We start from the raw sequence: 25,844 nt of genomic DNA on the forward strand, positions 1-25,844 counted from the left end.
CAGGATCATGCCCTGGGCTGAAGGCAGTGTTAAACCATCGAGCCACCTGGGCTGCCCATAGATTGTGACTTTTTTAATTAAAGATTTTATTTATTGGTGAGAGACACAGAGACATAGGCAGAAGGAGAAGCAGGCTTCCCTCAGGGATCCTGATGCAGGACTTGATCCCAGGACCCTAGGATCATGCGCTGAGCTGAAGACAGATGCTCAGTCACTGAGCCAGCCACCCAGGGATCCTGAGAGTGTGACTCTTGATCTCAGGGTTGTAAGTTTGAGCCCCAGGTTGAGTATAGAGATAGCTTTAAAAAAAATTCATCTATATCGATACATGTAACTTTGTCTTTTTTTTTCCCCATTGCTGCATGCTATTGTATGATCATAACAATTTGTCCATCCTGTAATTTCTACAGTTAATAAGTGGGTTTATATGACATTTTCCTTTGCCATACAGGAACATCTTTCTCCAATTCTCAACTACAACCAAGGTGATTAGCAAGCAACTTTTTAATTGAAAAAAAAAAATAGGAGATAATTGCTGTAAAAGAAGACAAAGCCAGGTACCGTGATAGTGTTGAGGTGGGGATAACAATTTATTATTATTATTTTTTAAGATTTTATTTATTCATGAGAGACACATAGGCAGAGGGAGAAGCAGGCTCCCTGTGGGGAGCCGGACTTGGAGCTTGATCCCAAGACCCTGGGATCATGATCCAAGAGGAAGGCAGATGCCTAACTGAGTCACCCAGGTACACCTTATCTCTACTTTCTTAAGTCAAAGCTTGGGTTATTGATTTTAGACCTTTTGTTTCCCTGAGATATATATATATATATATATATATATTATAATTTATATATATAAATTATAATATAATATATAATATATATAATATATAATATATTATAATTTATATATATATAAATAAATTAATTTATTGATTTTAGAGGGAAAAAAGTCCCAAGCAGATTCTACACAGAGTGTGGAGCCTGACACGGGGCTTGATCTCAAGATCCTGAGAGAATGACCTCAGCCAAAGCCAAGAGTCGGACACTTTACTGACTGTGCCACCCAGGCACCTAAAATATATATTTAATGCTGTGATTATTCCTGAAAATTTGCCTCATCTGCATCCCACATTAACATATTACATTTTCATTTTTATTTTTTTCAAGTTTTTTTTTAATATTTTATTTATTAATGAGAGACAGAGAGAGAGAGAGAGAGACAGAGACAGAGACACAGGCAGAGGGAGAAGCAGGCTCCTCTCAGAGAGCCCAACGTGGGACTCGATCCCGGGTCTCCAGATCAGGCCTTGGGCTGAAGGCGGTGGTAAACTGCTGAGCCACCGGGGCTGCCCACAAATATTAAATCTTTAAAAAGGGGGATCCCTGGGTGGCTCAGTGGTTTAGCACCTGCCTTCAGCCCAGGGTGTGACCCCAGCATCCCAGGATCGAGTCACGCATCAGGCTCCCTGCATGGGGCCTGCTTCTCCCTCTGCCTGTGTCTCTCTCTCTCTCTGTATCTCTCATTAATAAATAAATAAAATCTTTAAAATCAATCTTTAAAAAAAATTAAGATCCTTTAACTAGACCCTAAATCCTAACTGATTAGTTCATTTCCTTGAGCATTTTGAGAGAATAACCCAAATTTCCAGGCTCCCGGTGGTGGGAGGGCAGCAGACTTTAGTTGGAGCCACCCATCCTCGGAGACATAATTAACTGTTCAACTTTGATTCAGGAATAAACGCTTTCAGTTATAGTATCAACTCTATGATCAAGCTTTCGCTTCCATCATCAATCTCACAGTCAGCAATATCAGATAGGGCTGTTCTGTGACCCTGGATCAAGACAAAAGCAAGACGACTCTTACTGGATCTGAATACAGACAAAGCATGATGAACACACATGACCACAAATGACCCAACACTCACGGCTCCTCACATGAGTGACTGCTGACACTTCACCCATTACAGCTTCAGCCCCTGCATAGTCTTTCCTCCTCCCATGTGATTTAAGGCTCCAATCATAGAATTACTCCTCTTCCTGACAACATCCTATCGGAGCAATGTCCTGATCCCTTAAGTCTCCCAAATCCCCGAACACAACCCAAATCCTACAATAAATCCTTTCTAACACCACCTTCCTGGAACACTCTAGGGTTCTCTGGGATGTGTTCTTCCTCCCCAAGGGTCTGAGGCCCAACCACTCAACTGCCAAGTGTGTTCCTGGTCCCTTTGGCTTGAATGTGTGGACAGGGCTTGGTTTGTTCAAATCACCATCCAAAGTTCCAGGTTTCCACATTTAGGAATTTTCAGTTCCATCATCACTTCTTGGCCTTTTGGCTAAGATCAAGTATAGAAATTTTCAGTTCCAACTGGTTTCCTTTTATTCGCTTTTGTTTTTGGATATTGTTTATTTATTGGAGTGACTAGGTCATTCTCTTGGATAATTTCCACATAATTATGTTGTTTCCTCACAGTGTCATTTAGCTTATCCCCCCCTCTACTCCATATATTTGTTATCAACTGAAAGGTAACTACAAAGGTTTGTTGAATTCAGGTTCAAATTTTGCAGCAAGAACAACTCATAGGTGATGCAATGTTATTCAAAAACATCAAATAAGTGTGCACATGTCTAGTTGCTCTGCTTTAGTGATATCATTGGTTAGTGGGTTAGGGTGGTGACAGCCTGACAGCTCAATTATACAAGATAGAGCCAGCTCAGTAAGGTGATGCTGAAAAAGTCTTAAGCACCAAAAGGAGACAAAGGTAATATCTGCAAAAATGGGTAAGCCTTTTAGAAAACTCACAAGAATCCACAGATAGTCTTGAGGGATATTTTTAGCAAGATTATTTTTATAAAATGTGTATGTATGTATATTGGTATATATACATACAAAAAACAAAAAAACAAAAAAACAAAAAAAGCAAAAAACAAAAAAAATACAATGTTTAAAAGGTGAAACTTTTACCTATTTATTGAAGCCAAGATAGGGAAGCAATCCAATCCATTAACAGATAAAGATGTGGTATATATATTACACACACACACACACACACACACACACACACACACACGAAATTTTACTCTGCTGTAAAACAACAAGAGTATGCGATCTTGCCATTTGCAACAACATAGATGGACCTAGAGGGTATTACGCCAAGTGAAACAAGTCAAAGAAAAATACTGTATGATTTCACTTCTATGTGGAATCCAAAAAAGTTGAACATATTAAAAATGAACCAAAAAAAGCAGAAATAGACTCATAAATACAGAGAACTGATGGCTGCCAGAGGGGAGGGGGTTAAGGGCATGGGCAAAAAGGGTGAAGGGGAGTGGGAGATACAGGCTTCCAGTTATGGACTGAAAAAGTCACAGGGATAAAATGTACAGCAGAGAATACAGTCAGTTGTATTGTAGTAGTGTTGTATGGTGACAGATGGTAGCTACACTCGTGGTGAGCACAGCGGAAAGTATAAACCTGTCTAATCACTATATTGTACACCTGAAATAACCTAACATGTATATCAACATTGTGTATTCATCACTGGGTATTCATCAGCAACACTGTGCATTCAAAAAAGTAGTAGTTTTACAATCGCATCAAAAATATTAAATAGCTAGGAATTAATCTAAAAGGAATATGTTGTGAGTATTGTGGAGAAAATCATATTTAGGGAAAGATATTAAGGAATACCTTTACAAATGCAAAAGGACACCACTGCCATGCATGAACACTCAATATAGCAAAGGAGCCAATTAAAATTATGGCTTCAGTGTAATTCCAACAAAATACCCAAAGATATTATTTTAATAGAATTAAACTGAAGAATAACAAAAAGAATCAAGGCACTTCTGAAGAAGAGGAACAAAATTGAGACATTTTACCAGACATCAAAATAGTATTAAATAATTACATCTTAGTAATTATGAAAGTGTTGTATTGTGCAGGGATAGGCCAATAGACTAATGGAACAGAAAAGACGTAGACACAGAATCACAAATATATGGAAACTGGCTGTATGATAAGGCTCCCATGCAGCGTAGTGAGAAATGAATTATTCAATAAATGGTTCTGGGACAACTGGTTATCCAGATGGACACTGGACTCCATTTCCTGGTACATGCAAAAGTCAGTTCATTTAATTTAAATATAGAAAATTAAATTATGAACCATTTCAAAGCCAACACAGGAGACTCTAGTAACGACTTGTGTATGTGGGAATGACTCATATAAGGGTCCAAGTCTCATAAAACAAATAGTATAAAGGAAAAGAAAGACCCAGAGATCTTAAAATCGCAATACTATGCACACAAAATAAGTTTTTTTAAAAGAAGAAAGCATTTGTATATAACAGGAAAAAGTTGGAAGACTATTCATTCATACAAACTGTCAACCATGGGTCAACAAGATAAAAAGGAGTTTTTACGTTGTTAAATATACAATCTTTCAATAGAAAGCATACATTATTGAAATGTTAAACATCAGAAAAGTTTGATAAAAATGTTGGGAATATTTTAAATAAACTTGGAGATTAAAGCATGGATGTATGGTCAGAAAGCAACTAAAAACAGGTGGCAAGTCAGTATAAATATGAAAGACTTCTTTATAGCAAAAGCACCATGAAAAAGGTTAAAAGCCATTTCAACAATGGAAAATATTAACAACATAGTTTCACTGCCAAATATACGTATGATGTATACATGCATTATGTGAGTACACTGGTGCATTTATATATATTCATACATGTAGTACGTACATATAAGTTAGGTGAGTATACAGATTATACACAATAGTAAACAGTACTTGACATAAATACAAGAGATATCAATATCAATAAAGAAATAATTAAGGAAACAAAATAAACTTGAAGCTATTCATACACACACGTAATTTTTTTGTTTGCTTACCTGAAGGCATTAGGTTTATTTTGAGGGAAAGTAGTGTTTGGGGCTCTTAAAACACACCTCTGAGGCATGCAAATAAGAGCAGCCATGAGACGAGCAGTAGATGATGCATCATGGAACCCTCCCCCGCTATTCCCCAGGGCCAGAGAGGAACCTTTATCAGATGGAGAAACTAGAGTCCTAGTGTTGCACGATGGAAGAAGAGAAGCAAATGGTCTGGTTTTTAATTGTAACAGTTTTGCTCCCCAGGCCGACCTTAAGGTGTGGCATTCATGGCTGGAGGCACAGGGCCCAACCACTTCTCCAGCAGATATGTCAGCATCTGCTCAGAGCCCACACCACATGGGTTCGGCCATCCCAATGGGTCATGGTGATGGGCAGCCCCAAGGCCCCATATATGCAGGCTGCCTTGGAGGTCTCCTTTGCGCTCATTCTTCACCTGTGGTGCTGAGATCTTTTCTAGAAGTCCCTGGGCTTGCTCTGTAAGATACACCAGCTTCTCTGCAGCAGCTAGGATGCTCTGGGACTCCAAGATGTCTTTGTCCTCTGACCAGATGCTCATCCATAGTTCCCTGGACACTTTCTCCAGCACCTTTGGGTGCTCCAGGTTGACAGTGATAAGGAATCACAGGGCCAATAAATTTCCTTTTTTAAGGATCACCAAGAAGAAACCCTTGGGGAACTGGACAGGAAACTGGAAATACTGTCCCAGGAGCCTAACATCATTTCTCAGGTATTGGGCTTTGCAGGGAGGCAGAGCTGGCCATTTGTTTCCACTGTCTCACGTTCAGTGCAATGATGTTTGGGTGCAACTGCAGGTTGATGTTCCAGATGCTTTCATATGAGCACAGAACTCGAAACACAGTAGGAGTAGGGGGAGAGCACATCGTGGAAGAGCTCCAGGGTGTGCAGGGGTCCCGTGTCACAGTAGTACCCACACACATGATTTTAAAAAATGCAATACTACCATGAACTATACTGTATCAGATGGGTAAAGGTAACACTCACATAGCATTTCTGGAATATCATGGTAATTCTTCTGAGGGTCAGGGCTGGGCAACTAGAAACACACATCAAAATGTTCAATTAGGGATGACTGGAGGGCTCAGCAGTTGAGCATCTGCCTTTGGCTCAGGGCTTGATCCCGGGGTCCCAGGATCGAGTCCCACATTGGGCTCCTTGCATGGAGCCTGCTTCTCCCTCTGCCTGTGTCTCTGCCTCTCATAATAAAAAAAGTCTTTAAAAAAAAAAAAAGGCTCAATGTATATAGCTGTAAACCAAACAAGTATTCTTTCAATGTGTGCTACTCAAATTCTTAAATATACAAGTACATGCAATTTTCAATGAGATTTCTAGTATTTCACCCTTAATTATGAATAAACATTTATTCATCTAACATTTAAAGTCTGACATGAAAGACAGAGACCAAATAACCAGCAGGAAGGAGGTCGGAGGTGTAAATACAGGAAGCAAAATACAACTTCAAAATACTAAATAAAAAATTCTTGAACAAGAATACCAAGAAAGGTTACATACAGCACGTACCGTGTTCCAGAAAGAGCAAGTAGGCCAGTGTCGATAGAGGGGAGAGATTCTTTAACAGGAAAGTCTGATAAAGTTACTCTGTCCCACAAGAGCTTCTTAAGGGCTCCCATTTATTTCAGACTAAAATACCTAAAATGGCCTACTTGACCCAAAGGCTGATTCTTCTCCGCTCCCTACTACAACTCACCTCCGACCTCACTACTCTCCCTGCACTCACTCCACGCCCAGGCTTTCCTGCTGTCCCTGGGATGCCGATTCCTTCCACTCGACATTGCTCTAGCCACTCTCTGCAACGTCCCACCACTGAGATTCCCTCACCCTAAATTCTGTTCCAATTCCATGTTCTCTAAAATGCCTACCACCCAACTTCAGGTAGTTAACCCTTCCTTACCCACAGTACTCTTATGCCCTGGACATTGATTTACTTTACCCTGTACCCATGGCACTTTATTAGCTTCTCTAAGTTGCTATATCAATTATTTATACTTCTCTGATTATTTTCTTTCCATTCTAGTTGAGTATGTTGCTCAAGGACAGGAAATCTTAGTTTTTCTCACCTAGTACCATTTCAGGTTGAAGGTATCTGTGGTAGTTGATTTTGTATGTCACTTTGCTGGGCCTCTGTGCCAAATATGTGGTCAAACATTATTCTGGATATTCCTCTGAGGGAGTTTTTGGACAAGACTAACATTTAAATTAGTAGACCTCAAGTAGATAGCCCTCTAATGCAGAGAGCCTCATTCAATCTACTGAAAGCATCACTAGAACAAGAGTCTGACCCACCATGACCCAAGAGGGAGTTTCCCAGATGACCTTCAGACTTGAGCTGCAGCATGCAATCTTCCCTGGATCTCTAGGTTGCTGGTTTTCAAATCTGCCATGCCAGTCTTCATAGATTTCCCAGTCTCCACTATCATTTGAGCCAATTCCTTAAAATAAATCTTTCTCTAAAAACACACATCTTGGGGCAGCCCCGGTGGCTCAGTGGTTTAGCGCCGCCTTTGGCCCAGGATGTGATCATGGAGACCTGGAATTGAGTCCCACATCAGGCTCCCTGCATGGAGCCTGCTTCTCCCTCTGCCTGTGTCTCTGCCTCTCTCTCTCTGTGCTTCTCATGAATAAATAAATAAAATCTTTAAAAAATAATAAAAAAATAAAAACACACATCTTATTGGCTGTTTTTCTGGAGAATCTTGACAGAGTATCTCACCACTTAGCAAAATAAATGGACAAAGCTCAGAACGCTAGGAACAAAAAGAAAATATCATTAAAATATTGTAAGAGGGATGCCTGGGTGGCTTAGCGGTGGAGCGTCAGCCTTTGGCTCTGGTCATGGTCCCAGGGTTTCACATCGGGCTCCCCATAGGGAGCCTGCTTCTCCCTCTGCCAGTGTCTCTTCCCCTGTGTGTCTCTCATAAATAAATTTTAAAAAATAAAAATAATAAGAAAATGGTACCCAAGTATCAAAAATCAGACTAGTATCAGACTTCTCAAAAATAGTATGTTTTGAAAATTAGGTAGTATGACTTCAAATGTAGCCACTATATTTGGCTTAACTGTCACCTTAGTATAGGTAGAATAAAATCACTTTGAGACATGCAGAATCTTGCAAATTTCAAAATATTTAGGGTGATGACACTCCAAATGAAAAGATAAAATAAGTAGGAAGGTATGGGATTAAACCAACGAGGAATTCAAGAACAGAGGGCAATTCCCAGGACAGTGGGGAGGGACACAGCTAGACTCATAGGATAGCTTGTTCAGATTGAAACAGGACATCCAGAACCATGTTCACCAGGAAAGAAACTACTAGGTTATCTGTGATCTGAATAAATGTGTGTAGGGAAAGGGTTTTTAAAAGGCAAAATCCTCAGGATCTACAGTAATCAGTCAATTGTGTCAAATGGTAACAGACATGTACAATAAAGAGGAAAATATGATATTAAGAATTATGGAAGTAAACAGAAGAATCCACTAACGGTAGATATATGGTTAAGGATGATCACTAAGACAACAACTCACTCAACCATGAAGGAATGAGTATAATTAAAAGACAACTTACAGGCAATTTCAACAGAAAATGTTTTATTGGATTTGTTAAGTAATATAATTCTCAAATACTTTAAGAAAGTCAAAGCACTTAGCAACTAATACCAAAAACATCTGTAAAATTGGTGTCACTACCATGTTTTTATAGTTGCCGAAAATAAAGGAGAAAAATCAATTCTGGTTTTCAGCAGTAAACCTTAAGAGTCTAGAATTACTGAGACTAAATTTACTAAGTCACCCCTAGACACTGAAACAGTATCGTTTCCCAGGTATCTAGTTTTCATCATCTGTTACTGAAGAGATTTTAAGAGGTTCATAATCTATTCCAATACAGAAATAAGGACAAACTTCTGTAAAATAATCATTACAGGGCAGCCCCGGTGGCGCAGCGGATAAGCGCCACCTGCAGCTCAGGGCATGATCTGGAGACCCTGGATCGAGTCCCACGTCAGGCTCTCTGCATGGAGCCTGCTTCTCCCTCTGCCTGTGTCTCTGCCTCTCTTTCTCTCTCTCTGCATCTCTATGAATTAATAAATAAAATCTTAAAAAAAAGAATAAACCCACGTTAAAAAAAATAATCATTACAAGTATAGAGAAGAGATCTATCATTCATATTGTAAAAGGAAACCTCCCCTAACTCACAGTCCACAAAAATGCCAACCTTACTGGGGTTTACTACAGGCAGAAACTGGGTTCTCTTAGGACCCAGCATAACATAAATGCTTTCAATGTATCTCCCAATCGCCCAGAATCCACCCTCAACTACTGGCCAATTCCACCAATTCCGAAGGAAACAGTCTCAAGACACCCCCAAGGTCCATTTAGGCTTGTTTCCCGCTTCTACTTCCCAGTAATGCCGGCCAGAACTAAATCTCCTAGAACCCAGGACAGGAGGGCAGAGATAAAATCTCCTTGGGTTATAACAGAGATGCTTTTTTCTCTTTCTGTATCACAGTTTTTCTATCCTAGGAGACAACAAGCCGAGGGAGTGCTGTTTCAAGATCTAGAATCACGTCTACCTGAAAGGGCTTGAGGATTCTGCCCAAGCCAGAATACTGTGGAGGAAGGCTAAATCCATATTTATTTAATTGGAATAAGAAGAGCTCAAGATATTCCAGGTTTCATACCCGTGGTGGATACCCTTAACGTGTGTCAGAAAGTCCAGGTCTGACTGCATATGCTTGGACTCCACCTCCTTCAGCAGACGTCTTAATGTGGACACATGACCTGAAAATGTTGTACAGTGTTCGGCTAGTTTTGTTAAAATGTCCCTCTCTTCATCTTCCATCTGCTTAAGAACAGCCTCCTGCTGATTCTGTAGAAACAGTCTAATTTGCTCAAATTCAGAAAGGATTTCTTCTCTCCTAAACTCTACCTTTTTCTTCAGTTCCACTAGTTTGCTGGCTTGAAGCATTATCACTTTTTCTACTCATTCCATATTGTCTTTCGAGGGGTCAATACTATATTCTAGAATCTTCCTGTGAAAAGAGGCAGCTTCCTTGATGGGACAAATGCATGTCCCGTGCATTTGTCCAGTGACAAATGCACTATGCATGCAACATAGTGTTTCCGGTGTTGCAGGGAGAAACTGCACTGTGTGCATAAAACCTCCAGGTCCTTCCCACAAAACAGGGTCAGAAACAGATTGTGCTTCCCACACACAGAGTACTCTTCCTGCCTTTTCCTCTTGCTCCTTCTGACCTGCAGTAGTTCAGCAATTTCGGTCAAATTGCAGAGCTGGCAATTGCTCCTGAAGCTTTTGTTATGAAAGCAAAATCAGCAGACGGGACAAGGGAAGGTCTCATCCATGTCCTTCCACATCATGTTGAGGCAGGAGCAACAGAGTTGTGCCCACAGTTTGTAGTCACCGCGTCTTTCAGGTAGTCCAGACAGATGGGGCAGCTGGACTCCTGGAGGTGTGTCAGGCCCGTCACAAACTCCCATCGGCCGAGAACAAAAGTGGCGGGTAAGATGCTCCCTTGCAAGGCTCGCCTTAAGCTCCAGACCCGCCCCCAGACCTCCCAGCTCCAGGTTTCACTGGGCCTGCATGCTGATGGCCTCCAAGGTCCTGCTCCTTAGCCCAGGGTGAGAAGGATCCAGGGTTTGCAGCTCTATCACAGGAGGGCGCCTAAATTTAAGATTAATGACTTTCTTCTTTAAGAAAGTAGTCACAGGTCCAAGTAGGCAATCACTGCTGTGGGTGAGAAAAGTTTTTAATTTTCAAAATCTCCTAGACTTGCTATCACAATACAATAATTAATTGAGGCAAGAATCATTGATAGCTGCACAAATTACTCAGCGACGTTTCCTGGGTGATATATTCACAAAAATCTCAGAATAATCACTCTTAACAATTATATTTTATTTATAGAGAGGAAAGACAAGTGTCTTTACAATGTGAAGATCTGAAGAATACCTCCTGGCCGATGAAAGGACAAACTGATGGCCTACAATGAGAAAAGCATCACTTACAGAGTTTTTCTGCCCAAGAAAAAAGAGAAAAAAAGAAATTCGCCTAAACTTAATCATGGGGAAACAATCACTAAATTCTAAATCATGGCAACATTCAAGTCAATGGTCTTCAAGTCTGTACAATGGCTCTGAAAAAAAAAATGAGCACTCTTCTATGCTAAAAGACTAAAGAAACAATTGGGAAAAATTTGTGGTCTTTAGCTTTCTAGAGTCTAGATAGGCAGATAAACTGCTCTAAAGTAGACAGTACAGAATAATGGCAAAATTTTGAATATGCCCTATTTATTAGATAACAGTAACATCAAAATTAAACTTTCTGGATTCAAATGACTGCATCATAGCTGAAGAAAACATCCTGCTCTTAGGAAATATATGCTGAAGTATTTACAGAGGAAGGGGTCATGATCTTTGAATGTTACTCTGAAATATTGCTTAAAAAAAGAAGTGAGGGCAACACTCTCGGGTCCCCTCCCTCCCTGGGAGCTTTGTACTATCACTTTACTATTGCTAAATAACTTTGTTGAGAAAAAAAAAAAAAAGAAAGAAAGAAGTGGGTATCATGGTTTGGGTATGATGCGGGAGATGGATGTGTTTGTAAGAAGGCAGCATGAAAGACACTCGGTGACAGACTGATCAGTCACTTGATGTTGGTGTGCACTGTGTGAATCTACATGTGATAAGTGCAGAAAACTATACATACTCGTCTAACCAGTACCAAATTCCTAGTTTGATATAGTATCATTAAGAAACCTGGGAACCTGGGTGACAGACACCTGAGACTTCCCTGTACTGTCTTATCAAATTCCTGGGGATCGGGATCCCTGGGTGGTGCAGCGGTTTGGCGCCTGCCTTTGGCCCAGGGTGTGATCCTGGAGACCTGGGATCGAATCCCATGTCAGGCTCCCGGTGCATGGAGCCTGCTTCTCCCTCTACCTATGTCTCTGCCTCTCTCTCTTTCTCTCTCTGTGACTATCATAAATAAACAAAAATTTTAAAAAATTCCTGGGAATCTATTATTATTCCAAAGGATTAAAGTTGGGACGCCCGGGTGGCTCAGTGGTTGAACGTGTCTTCAGCTCAGGGTGTGATCCTGGGTCCTGGGATTGACTCCCACATCAGGCTCCCCTCTGCCTGTGTCTCTGCATCTCTCTGTGTCTCTTATGGATAAATCAATAAAATCTTAAAACAAAAAAACAAAAACAAAGGATTAAAGTTTTGGAAAAATCACCTTCAGGCTCATCCAAATGTTTAAATCAAAGGTGGTGTGGTTCACTTTGTAGAGCACTGGGATACACCACGAATCACTAGGTGCCTTGCTTTCTCTACTCATGGACTGTAGTATCTGGGCAGTCGGCCACCTGGTAAGCTGTATGGACCTAGGATAGCAGTGTAACCTCGCTGTGCTGCAATCTGTTCTCAGGAGGATTATGGTACCACCCCGTCAACCTGCTTCTATTCTTGCTCTCTTGCACCCATTTGCTATTCAAATAATAATGAATATGCAACTCATAACATCTCTTCCTAGAGATTAAAATCCTCCAGTTTCTGAACACGCTTTGAATCTTCAACACCTCAACATGGTGCACGGAGCCCTGCGCCACTTCCCTTCCAGTCCCCTTGACTCCTGTCTTTCTTCCTTGCTTCATCACAGTAACCACCGTTTTGGTTCAATGTGCCGAGGTGACTGCTTGACCATTCTACCCAAAAATCCCTGTACATCTCTGCCTTTTCATTCTGAACCTCCTTCTCAAATGTTATCTCCTCAGGGAAATGGCTTCTACCCACTTCGTCTAACACATACCTTGAATCCAAATAACTTCCCAGATGTTCCGGCCACTGTCATCCACACACGTGTGGGGACAGCGGGGCTAGTGTCCTGTGTGGTTGGCAGCAATGAGTTGGTAGAAGGCTGGTTTTCCAACATAGAAGGACCCACAATTCGTATCTCCATCTCCTCTGACCTGGCAGGGCTCAGTATTTTTTAGATCCTTCTATGCCAATCTCCCATCTATATAGACAGTATTCCCTCTGACTAGTGACCCTTCCCTCAAATTTTCACTGGGTTCAATTCTAAGGCTTTTTGGAGCTCAAAAGTATCTCGTGCGTCAAACACTGCGGTGTCTTCCATGCAGTCACCGACTCTCCTCAGTTAAGCCCTCACAACTGTCAAGTAATGCTGGGAGAGGCAATCTCACATAGGCCCCGGGTGACACTGCCTGGTATGCCAAGATGCCGGGCCCTGATTGCTCTTCACTCAGGCCATTTCTCAGGGCTGTATTTCCTGCAAGCATCCCTGAAAGAAGTGAAGTCTCCTTGGGGGCCAAGAACAGGCTTGCTATAAAAGCGGATCTGCCAAACACAGAGTTCTTTGGCTGTGTCACAAACCCACGGTGTACACAGCATCCAGCTCGTATGGAACTGACACCAACCTGATGCTCGTGCTGTTGGCTGTGCCAGGAGAAACTGAGTCCTGTCTCTGAGCCAGTTGTTTGTGTTGGCTGGCGGCAACCATGAAACAACAACAGGTAATGTGTTAGCTTCAAGTAGGGTAAAATCTTAGGCATTGATAGTTGGGAGTTAAAATCTTTCATTATAGCTGTGATGTTTAAATTTATGAGAACTGAATAGACTTATCCAAAGTCATACAACACTAACTGCTATTAACTACTAGCATACTATTAAGCACACTACCATTTTCTTGGTACTCCTGTGACGTAAGAAATACACGTTTGGTCTTTGGCCCAGGATCCTGACTTAGGGCTCCTAGCGCCCTTGGGCTCGCCCTATAGTGATGAGTGCATTTTGTATTCTAATGAGATAAATGATGGCTGAGGACCCCTATGTAACTTCAGAATGGAAGCAGGTAAGCATAAAGACCAAGGCAAGGTTAGAGGGTTTGGACTATCAGCCCCAACCGTATCCTCCTGGGAAGAGGCCCTGGATGTGGAGGTAATCACCAATGGTCAATGATTTAACAAATTGTGTAAACATAAATGAGCCTGGATAAAAACCCCTAAATGTTGAGGTTTAGAGAATTTCTGGGTTGGTGAGTACATCCCAGTGCATTGGGGACGGCATGCAGTGCCTGACTAGAACAAATGTTCCAGAAATGCCTGTTTGCAGGACATCTGGGTGGCCCAGTGGTTGAGCGTCTACCTACCCTTGGCTCAGGAGATCCCGGAATCGAGTCTCACATCAGGATCCTGCAGGGAGCCTGCTTCTCCCTCTGCCTATGTCTTTGCCTCTCTCTGTGTCTTTCGTGAATAAATAATTAAAAGTAAAATAAGTGCTTGCTTGCAAGGTTGGCCCTTGGCTCCTCCTGTGTCAGAACCTGGATTTTGGAAGGATTCCCTCCATTTCCTGATAACAATGGCTCGCCAAGCCTAAAATGTTGGTACAGCTAATGTGGTTGATGCTAGCTACCAGCATTCCTTCCAATAATCTGGAAATCTGATACATCTAAGCAGGGGCTGACCTCATGAGTCGTTTCCAAAGAAAAGAAACCTTGGACAATGAGCTTCGAAGAATGACCCTGGTGGACACTTAACACGTTATCATAACTTGTTGTTAAAAGAATTAAAGGGGTCCTACGTGACTTAACTGGGAAAGAACTGAAAGGTTGCCATGGCTTCCTCCAGACTTCAACTCATGCATCTTTTCCTTTTGTGGATTTTGCCTTGTGTCCATTCACTATAACCAATTTATGTGAGCCCTGAGTCCCTGTAACAATGTCTGAACGTAAGGTCATCTTGGAAACCCACAGACACAAGTATTATTAGAAAATCAAATAAAGCTTTTAGAAATCTAGCCCAACTGCCTCGATATTAGCATTGTTTCAGTCTAAAAGCCAATATATACCTTATTGCTTACGCTTTCGTGAGTAAAAAAGATGTTAACTACTCATGGTAGTTTGCCAGAGAAAGTCTGTATAAAAATCTAATTTTGAGGAAGCAGTAAGATATTATTACATCAAAGTATTTTAATTATAGCACGATATGATTGGAGGGTAGCATGATATGTCATCCCAAAATATGCCTCTTTGGCATACAGATGATTTTGAGCCGATTATTTTGAGAAATAGCAAACACAGAAGCTCTGAAAACAGACTAGAAGCTACCCTTTTGTAAGAGCAATTTACAGTAGAAAGGGGGCCTGTCCCAGGAAGAGAACTCACAACTTTTTCACCTGGGAGACTAAATCCTTGGCAGGGCAAATCTTGTTTACCGTATATTTTCTCTTCTCACTGTCCTGTGAATTGCCTTCCTCCATTTCCCTGTGTCTTTCCTTAGCTCAGGATGAAACTGCCTGGCTGCCTTCATGAGTCTCCTATCTCTGTGAGTCTCCCTTACATAAAAATGTGAGTACGTAATTTCTTTTTTCCTGTTAATCTGTCTTTTACTACAAATGGAGTCTCAGCCAAGAACCTAGAGGGGTAGAGGGAAAACTATTTTTTCCCTCCCATCCAATAAAAAGAAACATAATGATAATGTGTCTTCTAATTCTTCTGATTTTCCAATCTAACTTTTCATGAGTAACTGTCACAAGAGTCCCTAATCTTTAGAATTCCTCATTTTGGGGCACCTGGCTGGCTCAGTCGAAGAGCGAGGAATACTTCGTCTCAGGGCTGTGAGTTCAAGTCCCTTGTTGGTAGAGATTACATACATACAAAAGCTTAAAAAAATAAAATTCCAAAAATAAAATAAAATAAAATAAAATAAAAATAAAAATTCCATATTTTATGGATGCTTTGGGGCTGGGTAAATATGAAGAGGAAGTTTTAAGAATACTGTATAAGGGGGATGCCTGGGTGGTTCAGCGGTTGAGTGGCTGCCTTCGGCTCGGGGTGTGATCCTGCATGGAGCCTGTTTCTCCCTCTGCCTGTGTCTCTGCCTCTCTCTCTCTCTGTATCTCGTGAATAAATAAATAAAATTTAAAAAACATATATTTTACAAGGTTTACAGCTGGTACATTAAAAAGATTCCCCACTGAGCTCAGAGCCCAACTTGGGCTTGATCCCAGGACCCCCTTCCTACGATCTTGTGGAAACCAAGTCAGCCACTCACCTGACTGAGCCACCCAAACGCTCCTAAAAAGAATATTTCATTTAAAATAAAAAGGAGGGCAGCCCCGGTGCCTTAGTGGTTTAGCGCCGCCTTCAGCCTAGGGTGTGATCCTGGAGACCCGGGATGGAGTCCCATGACGGGCTCCCTGCATGGAGCCTGCTTCTCCCTCTGTCTGTGTCTCTGCCTCTCTCTCCTGTGTCTCTCATGAATAAATAAATAAAATCTTAACAAAAAATAAAATAAAATAAATAAATAAAATAAAATAATAAAATAAAATAATAAAATAAATAAATAAAATGAATAAAATAAAATGAATAAAATTAAAATAAAATAAAATAAAATAAAATAAAATAAAATAAAATAAAATAAAATAAAATAAAATAAATAAAATAGGTGCGTGGAGTTCCTGCACAGATCCAGGTTCCCACTGGGTCTTCTCACATACCTACGTCCTCTAACTCCCCTTCAGGACTCCAGCCATGAACACTTTCCCGCCCAAGCTACAGACTATACTGTGGCTACCGCCTCCTCCGCCAGTCCTCCAACTAGTTCTGTAACTCCACAGCAATACTAATTCATGTACTAAGTTTTGAGGACACCAACATCTGGTCCCAACTCTCACTTCCTGACTCCACAGATTTTTCTATCATAGTACAGATCATACTCAATTTTACATTCATTTCTGTCAACTTTTGGTGAATGACATGGGAGTGTATAGTTTGTGGTCTGAATTCTTGTTTTTCCTCAAAGCTGCATTACCTACTTTTATTCTTGTGGCTGCTGAAAAGTATCGGCTAATATAAACTCAATAAATTAATATTAGGCTGGGACTCCTGGGGGGCTCAGCGCTTGAGCATCTGGTTTTTGGCCCAGGTCTGACCCTGGGGGTCCCGGGATCGAGTCCCACGACCGGCTCCCTGCGAGCAGCCTGCTTCTCCCTCTGCCTGTGTCTCTGCCTCTCTCTGTGTGTCTCTCGGGAATAAATAAATACAATATTTAAAAAATAAATGAATAGGGGATCCCTGGGTGGCGCAGCGGTTTGGCGCCTGCCTTTGGCCCAGGGTGCAATCCTGGAGACCCTGGATCGAATCCCACGTCGGGCTCCCGGTGCATGGAGCCTGCTTCTCCCTCTGCCTGTGTCTCTACCTCTCTCTCTCTCTGTGTGTGTGTGTGACTATCATAAATAAATAAAAATTTTTTTTAAAAAGTACTAAAAAAAATAAATAAAAAATAAAAATAAAAAATAAATGAATAAATAAATTCTGGCAACTTAAAAAAAAAAGATAATAAATAAGTATTAGGCTAACAAACCAAACTTGTAGTAGAGTCTGGGCTCTCCAGTTTCAACACCGACTTAAAATGCTGTTGAACGTAGCAGAGCCTCACCTTATGGTGGAAAAAAAAAACAGAAAGGCGAATCCGCCACCGACAAGGCCCACGAAGGAGGCCCTCCCTGACGACAGCCGGAAGTGCCCACCTGGGCTGGGGGCCCCCCCGACGACAGCCGGAAGTGCCCACCTGGGCTGGGGGCCCCCCCGACGACAGCCGGAAGTGCCCACCTGGGCTGGGGGGCCCTGACGACAGCCGGAAGTGCCCACCTGTGCTGGGGGACCCTGACGACAGCCGGAAGTGCCCACCTGGGCTGGGGGCCCCCGACAACAGGCGGAAGTGCCCACCTGGGCTGGGGGCCCCCGACGACAGCCGGAAGTGCCCACCTGGGGACTTCCCAACGACGGCCGGAAGTGCCCACCTGGGCGGAGGGCCCTGCCTTCACACCTTCACAGCCCACAGCCCCTCCGACGTCACGGCGCCGCTTCGCAAACCATAACTGTGGCAAGAACGTCCCACTGTGGGGCGCCCGGGTCACTCCGCCGGTTGAGCGTCTGACTCTAGGCTTCGGCTCAGGTCAGGAGCGTCGAGCCCTGCGCCAGATCGGCCTCCGCGCGCATCTGTTCCACGCTCTCTCTCCCACTTTCCTTCTCAAATATCTTTAAAAAAACAAAACAAACAAACAAAAAAGCCGTCATTTGGCGTGGCCACGCCACCTCCATTAGGGCTCAAGGTCTGAGCTGAGGCCCAGGGTCCTGCACTTTTTTTCTTGAAAAAAAAAGCACTTTTTGAGGGGGTGTGGGGTGTGCAGAGAAGCCTGCACCCCGCAGCCGGGAGCCCAGAGGATGCCCGGGCAAGCCCTGCTCACTAAGCTCCCCACGAAGCACCCCGCTCGGCCGCCCCCGCTCACCTGGAGCGCGGCTCCGCGGCGCAGGCGACACACCTCGCGGGGCTCCTCAGGGGAGCAGGTTAGTGACCCCGACACGCCCCTCTGCGCACGCGCTCCCGCCTCATGGGCGCGCACGTGTTCCGCGCTCTGATTGGCGGTCCCCGCCGGAAGTGGCCGCTGCGGGCCGGCGCATGCGTAGAGGCCTTGCTCGGGGCCGCGCTCCCAGCCGTAGGGGAGGCTCCGGGGCCGAGGACGCGCGTGTCCGTGGAACTCGGGGCGCTACTGTTTTATTCCCGTGAGAAACTTAAGAACCAAGGTAAGGCCACGCCCCCCTGCGGGTGGCTTTTTTTTTTAAATCTCCGACACCCCGTCCCCCTTGCAGACCGAGTCGGAGGGACTTCGCGGCGAGCGTCACCTGTGGTCTGCCTCAAAAGCACAGTCGTCTTCGGATCGATTGCATGTCAGTGAGCGCTTGGGTGGGTCTGTCCCACCGTGTAGAGTCAGCCCCGCCAGCCCTGGCTCCCCAGGGCTCTCCTTGAAGTGTCCTTGAAGGTGAGTCGACAGGACAGCTGGAGGAGAGGTCGTCAGGGCCGAGGGGTCGGTCACCAAGACGCGTCCTAACGACCCTAACTGGCACCTGTGGGACTGGAGGAGGCTAAGATTGCCCAAGAGGTCATAAAATCAATGAATCTCCTTTTTTTTTTTTTTTTTTTTTAAGATTTTATTTGTTTATTCGTGAGAGACCCAGAGAGAGAAGCAGGCTTCCTGCGTGGAGCCCGACGTGGGACCCGATCCGGATCTCCAGGATCACGCCTGGACCGAAGGCAGATGCTGAACCGCTGAGCCACCCAGGGATCCCCAATGAATCTCCTTTTGATTGAGATCGTAGGGCCGGATTCTCAGAAGGACAACCTGCTGTTACTGGTCGTGCTTCAGTTGGCCCAAATCTATTTTCCCATATATATTTGGTCTTTGTCCATGGTCTCTGGCTCACAGGCCCCAGAACCCTTGTCTTCGTGGATGATGAGTCAGGGGAGCATCTCCTGTTGTAATATCCAGTTTCCCCCAGGTGCAAAGGTGGAATGGGTGTTTTTCTTATTCAGGACAAGCCCCTTTCAACCACAACTGCCAATGAGGTGACTCTTAGAAGTTCCCCAGAGATCCTGGGGGCTCTGGTTTCCAGGAGAAATGACCAAAAATGGGAGGTTGGAACCTTTAGTGCCACCCTGATGGGTCTCCCTGGAGAGAAGTGAGAGGCTGGAGGGTAAACCGATGACCAGTGATTTAATTGGTCATGTCTAAGTAAGGAAACTGCCTTACAAACCTAGGAGGAGAGCACCTGGACGGCTCAGCTGGTTAAGCATCTGCCTTCCACTCAAGGCATGATCCCAGATCCTGGTTTGGAGCCCCAAGGTGGGCTCCCTGCTCAGTGGGGAGTCCGCTGCTCCCTCTGCCTCTAGGCGCCCACCCCCACTCCCACGCTCTCCCTATACCCACCACTCTCACTCATCACATGTGCATTCTATCTCAAATAATTTTTTAAAAGATTTTATTTATGTATTCATGAGAGAGGCAGAGACACAGGTAGAAGGAGAAGCAGGCTCCATGAGGGGAGCCCGATGTGGGACTTGACCACCAGGCCCTGGGATCATGAGCTGGGCAGAAGGCAGATGCTCAACCACTGAGCCACCCAGGCTTCCCAATAAATAAAAATCTTAAAAAAAAAAAAAAAAAAAAAAGAGGGGGAGGTTGGAGAGCGCCCAGGTGGTGAGCCAGAGAGTTTATATGTGCCACCATGCTGGGCCCCAGACAACACAAAGACAGAAGCTCTTTTGGAATCTTGCCCTTTGTATGGCTACGTTTGGCTGTTGGTTTGTATCTTTCAGTATCCTTTGGATATCATCCAGTGAGTAAATGGAAGGTATTTCTAGCTAACAAACTGAAGAAAAGATAACGGGGAAATAATAATGGAGAGGAGAACCTATACGTTTTCCAAAAAACATTCATTACATTTAAAATATTTCCCATTTAGACATTTACCCAAGTTTGCAACACTTTTTAAAATAGAATGAATGGTATGTGAGGACGTGGACAATCTCCTAGATAAAATATTCAAAGAAAAATTTACAGAATACACCGGATGCTCCCATTTCTTGATTACATATACACACTCATACAACAGACTCCTACCCTATATGCATAGGTTATTTGGAAGGTATGCACAAGAAGCTGCTCCAGGGAATGTCTAGGTTCCAGGGGTCTGACTAGAGCACACAAAGTTACCGCATAAACCTTGTCACTCATTAATTGTTCTCATGACATTCAAAAGACCATTTTAATTTTTTTAAAGATTTATTTATTTGAGAAACAGAGAAAGAGGGTGGAGGGGTGGGAGGGAGAGGGAGACTCTGAAGCAGACTCCCTGCCAAGTGCAGAGCCAATGTGGGGCTCAGTCTCACAATCCTGAGACCATGATCTGAGCCAAAACCAAGAGGAGGATGCTCAACCCACTGCACCACCTAGGCACCCCCTTCTGTCTTATTTTTATTTTATTTTATTTTATTTTATTTTATTTATTTTATTTTATTTTATTATTTTATTTTATTTATGAGAGATACAGAGAGAAGCAGAGACACAGGCAGAGGGAGAACCAGCCCCCTCTCCACACCTTTTTGGAGTTTTCCAGGTCTGTTTTTTTTTGTTTTTTGTTTTTTGTTTTTATTAGAGAGCACAAGAAGAGGGAGCAACAGAGGGAGAGGGAGAAGCAGGCCCCCTTATCCCCCTAGCTGAGCAGGGAGCCTGACGTGGGGCTCGATCCCAGGACCCCAGGATCATGACGTGAGCTGAAGACAGACACTTAACTGACTGAGCCACCCAGGTGCCTGTTATCCAGCTTTATTGATAAATAACTCACATACGTCACTGTGTAAGTTTAAGGCAGACCCCACGATGGATGGTTTGATTCGCATATATAAATCAGTCCTTTCTTAAGACAGACCTCAGAAAGAAATCCTTTCTACACAGTGGTCTATAAAGCCAGTCTGGCCCAGCTCCAAGCCGAAGCCAGCTGCCCCATCTGCCTGGATTACCTGAGAGACCCAATGACCCTTGACCGCAGGCACAACTTTGTGGCTCCTGCTTCCCCCAGTGCCGGAAAAACCAAAAAGACATTTCCCCCTGTTCCAAATGCCTCCACCATGGCCCTGACAGGGACTTAAAGAGGAACATCCAGTTTTGTCTCATGAATATCCTAAGCAGCTTCCCATCATGAGGAACAGAGGGAATCACAGGAAGAGAAACTATAAACAGAAAGAGTTAGGGGTCCCCAGACAAAGAGGAGGCCTAGCTTTTACCTAAGACATTTTAGGCCTCCAGCCATTTTATGATCTATGCCTGACTTGCCCTGGCATACTTCTTGTAGAACTTCCTAGGAGGTGTTGGAATTACAGAGAAATGCAAAAACGTCCGTAGTTAAGGATTTTGAGGGAACAAAGAAAATGCAAAACCCAACAGTGTCACCAGGCCAGGAAATAGCCTAACCATATCAGACTCAATAAAGCAATGGTAAAACTTCCAGGGCAGTTTCAAAAGTAAAGGTTTACCTAACATATATTATTGAGTCATTTTTGCAGGATTTAAACCCCTCTGAACACTCAAGTGCCAGACTAACTGGAGCAGAGAATTAATGACACTGACCCTTGCTGGCCCTTGTGACTTCAATCAACGAGGACCTGGACTCTGTCAATTTAGGATGACTTTTGCCCCAATTCTGTGCTGAACCCACCTTTGTCCAGTCCCTTCATAAAGGACCTCTAGCTTAAAACTTCCCTAATTTTGTTGTTTGGGGAGACACTGCTTTGGGAAACATCCCTGGTGTTCTCTTGTTGTCAGTAAAACCCTTTCATTTCCTGTCCTTTAGCTGGGTTGTGTCTTTTGTCTCAGTACCCACCAAGAGGCAAACCCAGTTTCCAGTAACAAAACCCCTGTGTGAGAACATGGATTCTGGTCTTGTTCTGTGTGAAGGACCTTGAGCTATTGTGTCCCTAGCATAGGGTCTCCTCAGACCTCTAGGGCCACCCCCTGACGCCCACTGAGCAAGCTGCAGCTGGTCATAGGAGGAGGTTCAGAGGCTACAGGAAGCCTCAGAAGAAGCAGGTTGAAAATGCCAAGAGGGTCTAGAAATCTAAGTCTCAAAATTACTTGAATTAAGGGGGAAGGTAGAAAAGCAGAGGGGGGGCATTACGGTCTGAACACGGAGAACTTCAACATTTACTGGAAGAGGAACAGAATACCCTTTTATAAGATTTATTTTTGATGGAAAAGAAGGATGTTGAAGAAAAATTAATTGAAAACAAAGACCATATTTCGGAATGTATTTCCATCCTAAAAAAAAAAAGCTATGTGAAATAGCAAAGAAGTGTGTACAGGCAAACTTAGATTTACTGATAGGTATTGAATATATGCAGAACAGTTATAAAACCCAGGAGTCTTTTTTTTTTTTTATCAATTAAAGAAAGAGTTATTACCTCTTTCACATTTTTGTCCTGCAAAAAATTATCAGCACATTGGGGTGGATTTGACTCTAGATCCTAAAACTGCCCACCCCAAATTTGTTACATCAGAAGATAAAACAAGTATAAAATATGGAAATATACAATCCCAAGACATTTTACATTTTACTCTGCTGTCCGGAGTTTTGGAGGGATTGATGCTGGCAGACAGAAAGAGGCACTGGTAAATCTTCCATAGTTTTGTGCAGACTATTCACCCCAGAAATGCTTTATGCCACCAGCACCAAAGGGTTACTGCATTTTCTGAATGAGTGGGGAGAGATATCATTTTATAATATGAGTAATAGATCTTATATTTACATCTTCACTGGCACTTTCACAGAAAAACTTTGGCCCTCTCTACTGGACCTACTTCAAACTCTTACTCTGTAAAATCACAGATGGGTTGTGAACTCCTTGGAACCCTGTATATTGTTATATTTTCTTTCTATAATATGAAGTGTCCTTAAGATAATGTATAATCTCTGTTAAGTTTTGGATAACATGATTTCAAGAGTTAAAATGTTGTATGTTTTCAATAGTAAGAGAGTCCCTTTTTATCCTATAACAATAATTCGTGATAATACAGAATTTGTATTGTTTCATGGAAATGATGTGGGAATCAATTAGACATTGCAATTTGCAGTTCTAAAAGTAAAGACTTCAAATTGAGTGTGTTTTATTTACCATTCCTGTTTTATCAACACCAGTAAACATATTTTATGACTTTACCTAATGCACTTAATGCTATATCTACCTGTGTCCTATAAATTCATCAGTTTTTAAAGTGTCTTAAAAGTCCATGTTTGACAATGGAAGAAATATACTTAGAAGTCTTCAGCCTTCTGTGTTGTTGCAGAAATGGGAATCAGAAGGAGTTGAATACTCGGAAGTGTTTGGACCATTATTTAAAAACTCATCTTTGGTATGCCTAGGTGGCTCAGTCAGTTAAGCATCTGCCTTCGGCTCAGGTCATGATCCCAAGGTTCTTGGACTGAGCCCCACATCGGGTCCCTGCTCAGTGGGCCGCCAGCTTCTCCCTCTGCCCCCCTCTAAACCACACGTGTGCGCCACACACTCTCCCTCTCAAAAATAGATAAAATCTTCAAACAAACAAAACTCACCTTTTACAGAAGACCTTCAGAAAGAGATTAGGAAGGTGTAGTTCATGGAATGGAAATTGCATCAGTAGTGTGGTAGTAATGGCTGGGATCCTCTGAAAAAGGCTGACAAAATAATTCTCTTCACACAATTAACCAAGACAGAACTGAGCAGCTAAGCTTAATAACTAGGACTTTACAGACCTGAGTGACTAATCTTCCCAACCAATTCATAGGTATCAGGCTTACACCCTAGCAAAATTTATAAAATTTGAGTAAAAGAAAAATTATAAAGCTGTTTTTCTCCTGAAACTTACTCTTTTTTAAAATGGCATACATTTTAAAATTCAATCTACTTGTCTTATTTTTTTTAAGATTTTATTTATTCATGAAAGACACAGAGGGAGAGGCAGAGGCAGAGGGAGAAGCAGGCTCCACATGGGCACTTGGTGAAGGACTCGATCCCAGGACCTTGGGGTCACTCCCTGAGACAAGGCAGACACTCAACCACTGGGCCACCCAGGCGCGCCCCTACTTGTCTCATATTTTATACAAACACATCCAGTGATTAATGTATTACATACATTGTATTACACCCTCATCATTTTAATCATATCTTAAATTATGGAATAGACGTGTGTATTGTTTTGCTATTCATAACTGTTATTTTAGGAAAGCATAGGTTAAAAAAGGTTGTGAGAACTCTATTTTTTGAGAACTCATCTTATTAAATGCAGTTAAATTCTCTAGTAGTCATTATATTGGTCATGTTTTTCCCCAGTTTTTGAGATTTAATTTAATTATGAGTTTAAGATATACAGCATAGTGTGACTTGGCTTACATATACTGTGAACTGATTACCACAGTAGCTTTAGTTAATAACTATCATCACATATAAATGAGTTAAGGAAAGGGTTAAGGTATAGGCAGGCAGGGAGAGGTAAGGGGGCCCTGAGTGGGCTCTGAAACTCTTCCTGGCAGGCAAAGGCACTGAGCCAGAGTGTACCAGACCACCTGGCCCCGGATGTTAGGAGGCATTTTTTCTTTGGCGGCCACAGTGTAATCACAGAAAATGACCAGACCTTGGAGAAGTACGTCATTAAGGGTGTTATCAACAGCCCTTGCTCCAACTAAGACGGCACAAGAATCCCAAGGCCACAAGGTACCTGGTCAAGTTTTCAATAAAAGACTGGCCTTAAAAACCTCAGTGGCAACCCATCGGGACCCCTCTCTGTGTAGAGAGCTTTGTCTTTCCTTTCTGTTCTCACCTTCACTTAATAAGCTTTCACCTCACCCTTCTGTGTCTGTGAGATTCAAAATTCGACTCTGTGAGACAAGAACCCTGCAATCCTGCAACATAAACACACCAAAAAAGAACATGGGCGGCCAGGGTGGCTCAGCGGTTTAGTGCCGCCTTCAGCCCAGGGCGTGATCCTGGGGTCCCAGGATCGAGTCCCACGTCGGGCTCCCTGCATGGAGCCTACTTCTCCTTCTGCCTGTGGCTCTGTCTCTCTCTGATGAATATATAAAATCTTAAAAAAAAAAAAAAATTTTTTTTTCTTGTGATGAGAACTCATAGAATCAACTGTCTTAACTCTCAAGTACATCATACGGCAGGGTAACTATGGTCATCATGATGCCATTTCATCTCCAGGACTCATGTATCTTATAAGTCAGAGTTTGCACCTTTTGACCACTTTCCTCCACCTTCCTCCCCCACCCCTCAGCCTCTGCCTCTGGTAACCACAAATCTGATCTCTTTTTCTAAGTTTGGATTTTTATTTTAAGATTTCATGTACAAATGAGATTATACAGTATTTGTCTTTGTGTCTGATTTATTTCATAGTGTAATGCCCTCAAGTTTCATCCATGTTTTCACAAATGACAAGATTTCATTCTTTTTTTAATGACTGAATAATATTCCATTATAATGTGTGTATGT

The 25,844-nt window shown here is 42.8% G+C and overlaps 1 protein-coding gene and 1 pseudogene across 1 annotated transcript; both read right to left on the bottom strand.

The window, feature by feature from the left end:
- Positions 1-5,161: 5,161 nt before the first annotated feature.
- LOC112926956 (glutathione S-transferase kappa 1 pseudogene) lies at positions 5,162-6,722 on the bottom strand (annotated as a pseudogene).
- A 2,342-nt stretch (positions 6,723-9,064) lies between these two features.
- TRIM60 (tripartite motif containing 60) lies at positions 9,065-10,113 on the bottom strand. Its single transcript, XM_072722493.1, is given in 3 exon segments — positions 9,065-9,449; positions 9,451-9,622; positions 9,625-10,113. Coding segments are annotated over 3 exon segments (1,035 nt in total). The 5' UTR covers positions 10,103-10,113.
- Between the last annotated feature and the right edge of the window lie 15,731 nt (positions 10,114-25,844).

This window comes from Vulpes vulpes, chromosome 10 (assembly GCF_048418805.1).
Source record: "Vulpes vulpes isolate BD-2025 chromosome 10, VulVul3, whole genome shotgun sequence".
NCBI classification, from domain to species: Eukaryota; Metazoa; Chordata; class Mammalia; order Carnivora; family Canidae; genus Vulpes; species Vulpes vulpes.